The 12,187-nt window shown below is 48.6% G+C and overlaps 1 protein-coding gene across 1 annotated transcript in view; it reads right to left on the minus strand.

The window, feature by feature from the left end:
* The window catches only part of NOS1 (nitric oxide synthase 1), a 165,560-nt gene that overhangs the window by 10,707 nt on the left and 142,666 nt on the right, over positions 1-12,187 (minus strand). The window contains exons 13-18 of the mRNA XM_019641581.1: positions 11,904-11,916; positions 11,736-11,814; positions 5,826-6,019; positions 4,194-4,363; positions 1,167-1,377; positions 365-444 (exon numbers count right to left, since the gene is read on the minus strand). Of these exons, the coding sequence (XP_019497126.1) occupies positions 365-444; positions 1,167-1,377; positions 4,194-4,363; positions 5,826-6,019; positions 11,736-11,814; positions 11,904-11,916 (747 nt within the window). The remainder of the gene's footprint in view (positions 1-364; positions 445-1,166; positions 1,378-4,193; positions 4,364-5,825; positions 6,020-11,735; positions 11,815-11,903; positions 11,917-12,187) is intronic.

Genomic DNA, 12,187 nt, shown 5'->3' on the forward strand with positions numbered 1-12,187 from the left:
ACTGGGGACAGATGGGGTGTCTGGTAAAATGTGGATAGAATTTCCCCTAATCTGCAAATTCACTGAAGGCTGAGACTGCATTTGCCTGGTTCTGTACTGTGGCCCCAGCCTCTAATACAGTATTTGCACTTGATACCTATCTGTTGCATTGACCTGGCATTGAGTGGAAGGTGTCCTTAGCTTCTGTCCCATGATCCTGTTTCCTTAACAACTCGGAGGGACGCAGAATGTTGACCTGCATCCCATCTGGCTCAGCCATCTCTCTAGAACCCTTTGGGCTGGTCCACCCACCCCAACTCAGGACATCAGTACACAGATTTGGGGTGGACGCTCCTTTCTCTTCCTTCGCCACTCACCCTCTCACGAAACAGGGGACCACTTCATCAGGCTGTATCCGGTTGAGCCAGGAGGAGCACACGCCGTGGTGAATTGGTCCTTCTCCATCTGGCAGAATAATCAAGGTGGTCTGCCTCACCGACTGTCCCCAAGCTTCTCCGTCATTGGCCTCCCCCTCCCCCCTTAGACCAGAAGGCTCACAGCCCCCAATGCCAAGTTTCTATCTTGGGGTTCCTTCCTCCGAAGGGGAAGAGGAAATGGTATAGCTTGGGGTGAGCTCGTGGCGTGCCCATGGTTCTGCTGCATTGGGGTGGGTCGGATTCAACTTCCGCCTACTGAAAGGGCTTTGGTTAGTGTGCTCTTGGTGGCCTGCTGGGATCCTAGTCTCAGAGCTCTCCCAGGCACGGTGCATTTTAATTGCTTTATTAAGGAAGAAAAGCATGGAGGAAAAAAGTCAGCCAAAAGTCGGGTTATCTGCCTGACCTACAAGCAGTGGGATATCCTGCAGCAGAGAGCTCCCCTCTCCGAGGAAATGGGGGATGGTGCCTTGTTCTAGCTCCTGCCTTGGGGGTGTGAGGGGAGGAAGGGAGTACAAAGGGGTCTCAGGTGTGGGGAGTAACACACATCTCGCCTCCTTCCTGCCTAACTCTGCACGGGGTTGGCTCTGCCGAAGAAGGGGGCAGTTTGCCTGCTCGGCTTCCTCCCTCAGTTTCCTGGTTTGGGGGTGCGTCTCTGCCCAGGGGTTTGGCAGACCTGCAGAGGCCCCTGGTGGTGGGGTGCGGGGTGCGGGTGGAAATGCACTCAGAGTGTCTCCCAGCACCTCTGCCCACCTCGGGTGCGGTAGGAGACGATGGCCACAGTGAGGTGCACCTCGTCAGGGTACATGTCCGGCGAGGAGCTGATGGAATAGTAGCGAGGCTGCAGCAGGTTCAGCTGGGTCAGGAGCAGGGTGGCAGGCATCTGGATGGACCGGAACTCCTCCAGCACCTCCACGATGGTGGGGTTCTTGCCCCATTTCCATTCCTCGTACTCCTGCAAGCCCTGTGCCAAGGAGAGGGACAGAGGAAAACTTGCACTCAGCTCCTGGCACACATTTCCAATGGAGGGCTTGCGGAGGTCCGGGGGCGGAGTGGGGAAAGGCAAATAAAAATAATAATAGTTAACACTTATAGTAATTAGTCTATGCCAGGTGTTCGTTCTTGCTAGGACCTCATGAAATAAGTGTGATTGTTATCCCTATTTTATAGATAAGGAAACTGAGGGATATTAGAGGTCCTGTGGCTACAAGGTGGTGATTCTGAGTTTGTTTGTTTGTTTGTTTTTAAAGATTTTATTGGAGAATTGGGGAGGGGAACGCTGTGTCCTTCCAGAACCCATCAGCTCCACGTCAAGTCGTTATCCTTCAATCTTAGTTGTGGAGGGCGCAAGCTCAGCTTCAAGTCCAGTTGCCGCCCTCAATCTAGTTGCGGGGTGGTGGTGGTAGGGTGGGGGTGCATAGTCCACCATCCCATGTGGGAGTCGAACTGGCAACCTTGTTGCACACTGAGCCATGTGGGCACCTGTGGCTGCTCAGCTCAAGGTGCCGTGTTCAATCTTAGTTGCGGGGTGGGGGGTGCACAGCCCACCACCCCGTGTGGGATCCGAACTGGCAACCTTGCTGATAAGAGCATGTGCTCTCAGCAGCAGCTCCTCTCGGGTGTAGCTCACTGGCCCATGTGGGAATCGACCTGAGGCCCTGTTGCTCAGAGCTCGCGCTCCAACCAACTGAGCCACTCGGCCAGCCCCAGTGATTCTGTGTTTTGAATCTAGGTCAGGGGTGGCAAGCTTCTGCCTGCAAGCCAAACCCGGCTCACCACCTGCTTAGATGTTTAAATGGTTGAGTAGAATGGCGGGGGGAGGGGGGGAAGGATCTGAAGAAGAGCACTATTCCATGACACAAGAATGTGATAGAAAATTCAAATTTCAGTGTCCATAAATAAAGTTGGATTGGAACCCAGCCACACCTACTCACTTACGAGCATGTATTGTCTATGCTATTGTGCTACTATGGCAGAGTTGAATAGTTGGGACAGAGACCAAATGGACCATAAGGCATTTACTACCTGGTTAAATATTTACTACCCTGACCCTTTACAGAAAAGGTGTGCCGACCCCTGCCCTAGGCAGTCTGGCCCCGGAATCTGGGCTCCTGACCATTACACTCTCCTGCTATAAAGGTCAGGAGAGACACACCAAGGAGAGAGTCATAACTTGAACGTATAGCACGCAGACCTGCGATTTGTGGGTTGGCAAGCCTAGAGATGAATCTGCAGTGAGCATGCTCAGAAGGTAAATGACAGCCCTGAAGTAACAGGTTAGGGCGTCGGGGACCGTTTTTGGGGCAAGTGTTGACAACAAAGCCCGCTGTTACTAGGGAACAGAGAAACTCCTTGGGTGCTCTGGAGTTATTTTTCCTACATCTCAGAAACTGCCCTGGGCAGTCTTTATTGCTTTTGGGAGGTTCAGAGTGTGAGGAAGGATAAAACCCATGATAAGTGCGTTATACAACCAAGCTTTTCCCCACATCCCTAAAGACCATCCTTGCTTTGTTGACAGGGGATGGCATGCTTGAGAACGTGCCTCCCAGACCTCGAGCCTCACTGACCTCCCACTGCAGGGGCACACGGGCTAAGAGCTGCTCTCTGAAACTGACATCCACCTGAAACTGACATGATCACCTATGCCGGTCCTTCCTTAGAATGCCCGTGCAGCCCTGGGCACTTCCATTCAAATTTCCTTTCCTCTCCTTCACTTGGGGTCACCCTTGTTTTGAGGTCTGATGGTTCTCCCAGCCTCACCTGACTCTCTTCCCATTTTCCTCACACAGGAGTTTCCCTTAATAAAAATCCTTGCTTATTTAACCCCATCTTGGAGTTGGCATTCTTCGGCAGAAATGGACTAATCCATACAGTTATATCAAATTCTACTTTAAATAATCCCATGCAAACAGTGCAAGCTCTGGTTCTTCTTTATATTAGCCATCCCCCCATTAAAAAATTTAAGGCAAAGTCATCATGTTTTAAAAAGTTAAATAATTCTGCACAGTTTATGATGAAAAATAACCCTCTCCTATTCCACCTCTCCAATCTGTTTCCAACTCCCCAGAAGTAGCCATGTACGGCTCTTTAAGTGTTTCTTCTGCTGTTTATTTTCATATTTCTAAATAATAATGTGCTCCTTGAATTAGCCTCTTCCTCGCTGACCACCTTTCCTGGATACAGCAGAAGAAAGCTAAACCATCTTTTGCGGCTGGTTTGCTTAGTGGGAAGGAGCCCTCACTGGGAGAAGTCTGTTTTCCCAGGTAGGATTTGGGGTTGAGCAAGGCTTTGCAGTAGCTTGGGGGAGGGGAGTCCTTGGTTTCTAAGCAAGGGTGATAGAAGCTGTGTTTGTTTTGTTCACTTTGCCATCAGAGGTCTCCTGTATCTTGAAGTCCTACTTACAGTTCCTCTGCATGGGAAGGTCTTATCTTTAAAACAGAGCACCATGGGATTCTCTTTTTCTTCGAAGCACTGACTGACTATGGAACTAGTGGAAGCTCAAGGGATCCAAAGGAAGAGGGAAGAGCAATTTCTACTGTGGTCAACGGACTTTTGAGATTCAATGTGGTCACTCTGGCTGTGTCAGGCCTTAGAACGAGGGGAGGTGGTCAGGACTAGCCCAAATGGACTAGCCAATATGGCGACTTTCTGCAAACTGGAAATTGGCAATGCTTGCTCAAGACTGCCATCTGCTGGGAAACTGTTATAATAACCATACAACTCCCCAAGGACTAGAAGGTGAAAGGCGCCCCCTGAGGTTGTAGGCGGCCAGGGACCCACCTTGCTGAGGACCAGCAGACGCTGCTTCTCTTTCTCGCTGGTGGCCAGGGAAGCAAACTGCTGCAGTTGCAGTGGCGTCGGGGGCGTAGTGATATCCAGGTAGTACTTGAAGGCCTGGAAGATGGTGCAGGGCGGGAGGCGGTGTTCATCCGTCCAGTTACTGATGACTCCTGCGGAGGCACAATGGAGGTTAGGAGAGCGTGGGGGAAGGAGAGTCTGAGCTCTGAGGGCTTGGGCCCAACTCAGCTCTCCATCTTCCATCTCCTGCACCTACACCTGGGGTCCTGGGTACCACGTGATTATCTCATGTGTGCATGGGGCATATCCAAAATCAAGTGAGCAAACTAGTCCAAAAATTTTAAAATAAATAAATATTAAAATAGCATGAGACAGTTCCCTGGCATTCTACTCAGTGAGCCTCCGCGTGTGAGCTGTGAGTCTATTTTGGCTCTGTCTGTCCTGTCACGGTGTCAGCCTCTCACTCTTTTGAGTGGGATGATAGTGCTTAAAATTATAAACATGGTTAACACTTACCTAGTACTTTCTATGCTATTTTCAGGACTTTATTAACTCATATAATCCTTCTCATCTCCCCGAACTCACAAAACCGAGGTGGTAGGTGCTATTATTATCCCCTTTTGCAGTTGAGAAAAGTGGAAGCACAGAGAGGTTAAGGAATTTGCCCAAAGTCACACAGCTCATAAGCGTGAAGTCAGGCAGTCTGGCTCCAGACCTTGTTCTAACCACTACACTGTGCGGGTTCTGTGTACTTTTCATCTTACATAACCAGTGTGGTCCTTGTAGGGACACACAAGCCTCTACTTCATCAGGAACTCAACCCAAGATAAAAAAAAGCACAGTTCCAACACAGAGCAAACAAGAACTGTCTGGGTTGGATTGATTACGAGAAGGTGTCTCTCCAAAGTGGTGCCTTCCTGAGGGATTTTCAGGAGGGCTTTGACTACGTACTGTTTTCACATTCTGCCCTGACTTTACACCCTAGCTCTTTTGTACAGGTGATATATCACCAGCTGTCATACAAGGCCACCGCCGTTCCTCATACCTGAGCCCTGAACTCACCCGCATCTATTGAGACAAAGCACTGAGACCCATTTGCCTCTGAAAGTTCTGCAAAGGGAGTGTCAAGAATGATCACTGACACCGGTTGGAACTTGACCTAATGAGAAATGTGGTTCAATTCCTAGTGGACCATTGAGCTTCATATCGTGCCTTTTGGTTCTCAGAGGAGGCGGTGTCAGATTCCAGTTGCTATTTATTTGGGCGGAGGGGGGCAGTGGGGCGGTGGTTACAAGGAATGAAAAAAGAGTGGGCACCGCTAACGTCAGTTTCTAGCTGACAAAGGAAAGTAGAAGCCCCTCCCCGCACTGATGAACCACGGATGTCCTGGCATTGTGGACAGCGGGTGGGCCAAGGTTGTTCAGACAAGAGGAATGGGGCGTCTTCTATTTCGTAAGCTGTAGGTGACAGAGTCCTACTCTCCTACCTGGATTGGCGACTGGGGAGAAGAATGGTTCTCCTCTGTCCCAGACACTGACTGCCTCTGGAACTCTCTGGAGAAGGGAAGGGCCCCTGGGAATGGCTAATTGGGGTGCCTGGCGTGGCCGTAATTACCCAAAGCCGTGTTCCGCTCTTCCAGCAGCTCCACTTTCACCAGCTGGTTGACAGGGGGTGCGTCCTCCAGCCGCTCGATCAGGGCATTCACGAGGTCATCGTGGTTGCCAGGGAAGACACCCAGGTGGTCCCCAGGCTGGTACTGCAGCTCCTGATTTCCGTTGGTGTGGAGACGCACAAAGATGGTTGATCGACTGGAAGGAAGCACAGGGGGACAATCAGATAAGGGCCACCAGCTACTGCCCCCTTTCTTTGCTCCTCTGTCTATCCTGTGACTGCACTTTCCCTGCTCCCACTCTCCTTGGGGCCCATGCCAACCAGGCTTCAGTCCCCATTATCCATTCACGGCTTTTAGCAAGGTCACCCAGGAGCTCCTCACTGCAAACCCAACAGCCAGCTCCCAGGGCTCATCATGATCATGGATGCAGCACTGGACGCAGAAGTTCGTTTCCTCCTAGTTGTGGATTCTAGCACCCCCAGGCCATCCTGACCTTCTCTCTGGCTGCCCTGGCTTAGTCTCCTTTGTGGGTTCCTTCTCATCTCCCCAAACTCTGGACATTGGAGACCCCCAGGGTTCAGCTCTCAGGCCTCTTTTCTATCTCCCTGCCCCTGCGTTTCTTTTCTCCATAGCAGTTACCATCCTGTGACCTAGAGTAGAGTTTACGTCATTACCTGGTTTGTGGTCTGTCCCTCCCGCCGGCCCCACCCTGGCCCCCAGGACAACATAAACTCTCGAAGGCAAAGCATTTGTCTGTTTTGTCCACTGTTTTATTCCTGGCATCTAGGACAGTGCACGGCACATAGTAGGTGCTCAGGAAATATTTGTTGATTGAAGGAACCTCAGTCTCCCGGCTGCTGAAACAGGCTCTGTTTTCAGCAATCAAACCACCGCCACCCCATTGGGGTCAAGACAGTGGTGGCCCCAATTTGTGAAATTCCATCTCTCTTAGGAATCCCAAGCTCCATACCCTTTGCAACCATGGTCTGATGGAAAAGGACTTCATCTCAAGCTTGGGTTCTTGTCACATACAAATGCACTGATATTATAAAATTGAGAGCGCTAAGGAGAAACCCAGAGAGAACCTCATTTATGCCTGCCGGGTCACGCCCTTTCACATTGATGTTTGTGTTTCAAGCGCAGGAGGCCTGTGCTAAGTGAATAGCTTCCAGAATGAATTCCCAGACTGTGATTATTCTGGTCCTTTTAAACGTTTTAGTACAGGTATTGCATTTTTATACACTACCTGAACACATTGGGGTTGACTACTTGGGTAAATCAAATGCTTTGATCTGCCTTTGCCTCGTTGCCAACTGGTTTTCAGTTGAGAGACACTTGCTATTCAACACGAAGTTTGTACATTCTCCGTGGTATGTAAATCAACACTTGAATAGACTAATGGGACTCGTGATTTAAAGGAGTTTTTGGCACAACCCAGAACCCCTTTGTGCTGCAAATAGCCACCATTATTAAAAATAGCTATGCTGGCACATTTGCTTTTTGGGGTGTCAAGTGTTTTCTTGAGGCGAGGAATTCCTGTCTTTAGTATGGTAGGGAACTTGGTGACTGGAATTGTGAATGGGGGTGTTAGGGTTTGGGATCCCACTCTCCTTCCCTGGGCAGATTTTGCCCTCTGTGGGGGCACTCATTTTGTCAATTATATGGACTTGCCGGGCTGATTCTGCTCTGAGCTCACACCAGTCTTGGTTCCTGGAGAGCAAAGACTTCACCCACTGCTAGCTTGAGCAAGGGAGTTAGCAGAGGCCCAGAGCCAGCAGGGGGCGCTGTGGGGTTGCTAATTTGGGAGCCTCCTGAGACAACCACAGGAAGCCTTTGAAAGGCCCGCAAATCAATTCCCACTTTCTTCCAGATCATCACGATTCCTTTCAGAAGTATATTTGCCTCTGTTCTTTTGGCCGGTACAAAATAGAAATGCGGAGGACCCGAACTTGCTGAGCTGGCTCGCGTGCACAGCCACTTCCCCCAAGTCCTCGTGAACGGCGGCAGAAGGTGGTCAGGGAGATAAGGGGCAGGAATGCGGATGAGGTTGGCAGGTTAGCTAGAAGGTGGGCCCAGGCTCTGTCTGTGCTGGGAATTTAACCAAGGGGACTCTGCAAGCCACTGACCAGGTATGGCTTGCTGAATGGTTGCACGGTCGCAGGGCTCCTTGATGAGCTGGCCTTTGAAGCTTTGCAAGAAGCTGATCCCTGGTGGGTAGCACTAGCCTGGAGATGGACTGTCTTAAATCTCAGTTCTGTTGGGGGTTTCTAAGTATTAGATTTTTCTAGGCCATTCATTCATTCATTTATAAAGCTTGGGGCACATATAGACCATTGAAAGTATTAGGGGAGGAAGAAAGGGCAGTATTGGGGGGAGGGTTTAGCAGCCATCTGGGTCCTCTCCATTGCTCTCTCAAGAGTAGCTTCTGCTCCTGGTATATTTATACCCACATACAGAAGCATAACACACACACGTGTGTGCATGCATGCACTTGGCAGCGGTTCAATGACAGTTTTCCAGATGAAAAGAATAGTTTGCTAATGTCCAGCATTAAATGGGGTGGGTGGGGCGGGGGGAAGCTAATATTCATTCTTCAATGAAAAGGGTAAACATTGTCCATTGTGAACGGTTTGAGTTAATAAGGTTCATTCATTCAACAAATTTACATTAAGTGTCAGGCACTGTTCTAGAGGGAGAGACTGATAAAGACAACAAAGTACCCTGTTCTCATTGAGCAGTAACTTAAAAAGAACTCAGATGGGGTTGGTGACATGGATGGGTGGGTGGTGATGGGCAGTGGGCTAAGAGACCATCAGACAGGATGGTCAGAAAGGCCTCTCTGGTGATCTGACACGTGAGCAGAGACCTGGACAATGAGGAGTGTCTGTGCAAAGATCTGGGAGAAGAGTGTTTCTGAAAGGGGGAACAGCATGTGCCAAGGCCCTGAGGTAGGAAATGGTGTGGCATGGTCAAGGAAGAGAAGGGAGGCTGGAGTGTTTGGAGAGCGATTAACAGAGGGGTGACTGGTGGAACAAAGCCAGAGAGCTGGGCAGAGGCCACGTCATGAGGGCCCTTATCATGACCGGTGATGGCAAGGAGTTTGGAAGTTTCCGACATCTAGCGTGAAGCCGTTGGAGGGTGTGAAACTGTGGAGTGATAGGCTTCAATGTATGTTTTTAAAAGATTATGCTGGGTGCTGTTTGGAAATTAGATCTTTGAGAGAAAAGCCAAGAAACAAGGAGACAGATGAGGTGTCTACTGCAACCACTCAGACACCAGAGATGATCGTGGTTTTGTTCAAGGTGGCAGCTGAGAGTTGGATGAGCAGTGTGAGAAGCGAGGAGGACACGTGAGGTTTTGGCTTAAGCCAACTGGGTCCCTTCTACATTTCTCTTCCTGCCATTCTCTTCCTAGATGTCCCTCCTCCAATCTCATTAGCATGTTCCCTCCTCCTTCTGACTCCTAGGACCTCCATCTGTACCCCACCCATTACTGCTCCATTACAGTCTATTCTGTATTGTTTGCTAATTGGTGTTCATACATTAGAAAATTTATTTCTTGGTCAGGCAGTCACTGTGGTCACTTTTCGTTTTAGATTTGACTTGCGAGGACCACTCTCAAAAGGCTGTTTACTTCCTCTTAACCACTTTGCTTGCAATTAAGGGTCTCTAGCGTGGTGATTTGTGATATCCTGCCAGACTTTGGCCTTCGGCAGGGGAAAATGGGAGAGAATGTCATGCTTTTTCACTCAATTATTCCTTAAAAAAAAACCAAACCAAAAACCTTATGAAGCTGGAAATGGTAGTAAGTCTGAAAATAGTCAGTACTACAGAGCAGGCTTTTAAAGAGATAAACACCTAGACACAATTTGATCCTTTTTGTACTAATCCTGCTGTCGTCCAGTTTCTAACCTTATTGAAATAATTTCTTGTAAATCACTCAGCATAGAGTCTGCTGCCCTTTCCAGAGGTGGGAGGGGGGTTTATTCTGCGACTTTGGTCCAACTTAGCATCAAAACACTTGCAAATTAACTTGCTTTTTATGTCCTATGGTTTAGGGAGTCATTTTCGTGATCCGGTCTTTTACAGTTTGTTGCTGAAAGAAATTTCCAGGAGATCCTCAGTTCCTTCCCTTATAACGCTACTTGAGTCATACCTTTCCACGGGACAGAAATGGAAAGCAAGATGTGTAGGATTTCAAATGTAGAGTCCTTCCCTATGTCAGAGATTGTTCTACTCTGATTATTGCATTTAACTAGTTCTTCAGTGGGATCAATGTCCCAACCCATTTCTTTAATGTTTGAGAACCTAGGAGAGAACATGGAAGCCCTAGGACTTCATCATGTTGATCACTTGACCGAAGTCTTGAAGTCCACGTAAGAAAGCACGCACACTCAATTTGCAGGTTATAGGAAGCTGGGATGGATAGGAAGAGCAATGGGAACACATGATACACTGTTGCTTTGTGGTCGTCTGTAACACTCACAGCAGCCCTGCAATGCTGTGGAGGTCATACGTCGCCGCACTCAGCCTATTGACTTTGGAGTCAGAGAAACTAAGTCTGTGTGACCTTGAAAAAGTCACAGCCTTGCATTTTCTAATTGTCATTTCTCACATTTAAAATGTGAATGATAATAGCCCATACTTCTTGGGATGGTCAGAATTATGGGAGGTCCTTCACAGAATGAACTCCAAATGGTACTTGGAACACAGAAAGCACTAGACAAACACCAGCACTCTTTATAGCCACTATTTTCATTTTAGGTAAGGATACAGGGGCTCAGAAGACCTGAGGGACTCGCCCAAGGTCACACAGCTGTTTCATGGCAGAGCTCAGGGCTGTCCAGCTCGACAGCCCACTCTTTGTCCTATGCTTTGCAAAGGATCAAGATTTCAAAAGATTTTTCACGGGCTGTAACCGCAAAGTGAAAAAGATTCCATTCAATAGGGATCAATGCCAAGGTCTTCATTAGTGCTACAAAAATTACTTATAAAAGTGGAGGGATGGAGCGACCTGGCTGGATCATTCTGAAAAGACCTGATAGATAAGAGGACCAAATATATAAGCTTAATTGGAGATCGGCACGGCTGACAGAACAAGGCTGCAATCTCAGGCAGTATCAGTATGTCGTGTTCAGATCAGAGATGGTAATAATAGCCTGAGTACACTTTGGCAGAGATCACAGGACCTCCACTGCACTGTGACCAGGTCTGAGAAGGACATTCCCAGCAGGACAGACGGTGTCCTTTTACTAAAGCAAATGGCTTGGGAAACAGGTCTTAGGAAGAATGACTAGAAGAAATCAGGACCCAGGAGAGATTGGTCAAGGTCCTTGGCTCTTTGGAGGTCTCTCGTCTGAAAGACTCGAATTTGTTTTGGTTGTCACTGGACAGTGTAATTGGGGTCAAAATGAAGTGCTAATTAAATATGCTTTGGAGCTAAGCCACAGTAAGATAATTACTAACAACAAGGACTTGAAAACACAGAGTGGGCGGTAATGAGCTTCCCATCATTCCAAACGGATTTAAGCAGAGTCTGGGTAGCCATTTTTTCAAGAGTCCAGAGAAGAATCATCCACAAGGAGGAAGTGCCCTGGCCTAAGTGATTTCTGACTAAGATGCTATGGTACAATTAGCAGATCTACAAGGGTGTGGTCTATATTAAAAATTCATCATAAAACCATTCCTTTTCCTCTTTCCACAGTGATTATCACCATCTCCTTTTTCTGTCACTCCAGGTTGGAGCTTGGCCAAGGGAAAGTAGGAAAGCAAGATGCTACAAAGCAACAAAGGGGTCTCAATGGCACTTGGGATGGGAACAGGAAGCCAGTGCTTAGTCAACAAGGACTCCCCCCTTATTGTGGGGGCATCTGGGGCAGAGGTGGGTGACCTGAGTGAACTAGGTGTCCCTACCTGGATTTAGGACTCTGAAGGTTTTGACGGCTCAGGAGACGAGCAGCCGAGACCCGCTTTTTGTGGACACTGGATAGACCTGCGGGGAGAGAAACAACAGCCTTTTTGAGATGGCTTAAACAGTTGTCAATCAAAAGTCTTCAGCTCCTAATGATACTCTACTCTCACTTCTACTGGGGTCCTGGGGTCAAGGGAAGAGACGCAAGGGAAGAGGTCAGGCAGGCATTGGGTGGGGTGGGTGGCGTGGCTGTGGATAGTGCAGGACACAAAGCAAATCTGGTTGAGCTTAGTTGAGATGAGGATGGTTCAGGGTAACATGCCATTCTGCTGGAGAGAGAACCTTCCATGCCTATGTTTTACTGAGCGTGGGGCAGTAGCAGTGTATTCATTTTCAGAGGACTGCATTAAAGGGAGACCAAAGCAATTACACCCACTTTCTCTAAGCACCATTT

This window comes from Hipposideros armiger, unplaced genomic scaffold (genome assembly GCF_001890085.2).
Source record: "Hipposideros armiger isolate ML-2016 unplaced genomic scaffold, ASM189008v1 scaffold_62, whole genome shotgun sequence".
Lineage (NCBI taxonomy): Eukaryota > Metazoa > Chordata > Mammalia > Chiroptera > Hipposideridae > Hipposideros > Hipposideros armiger.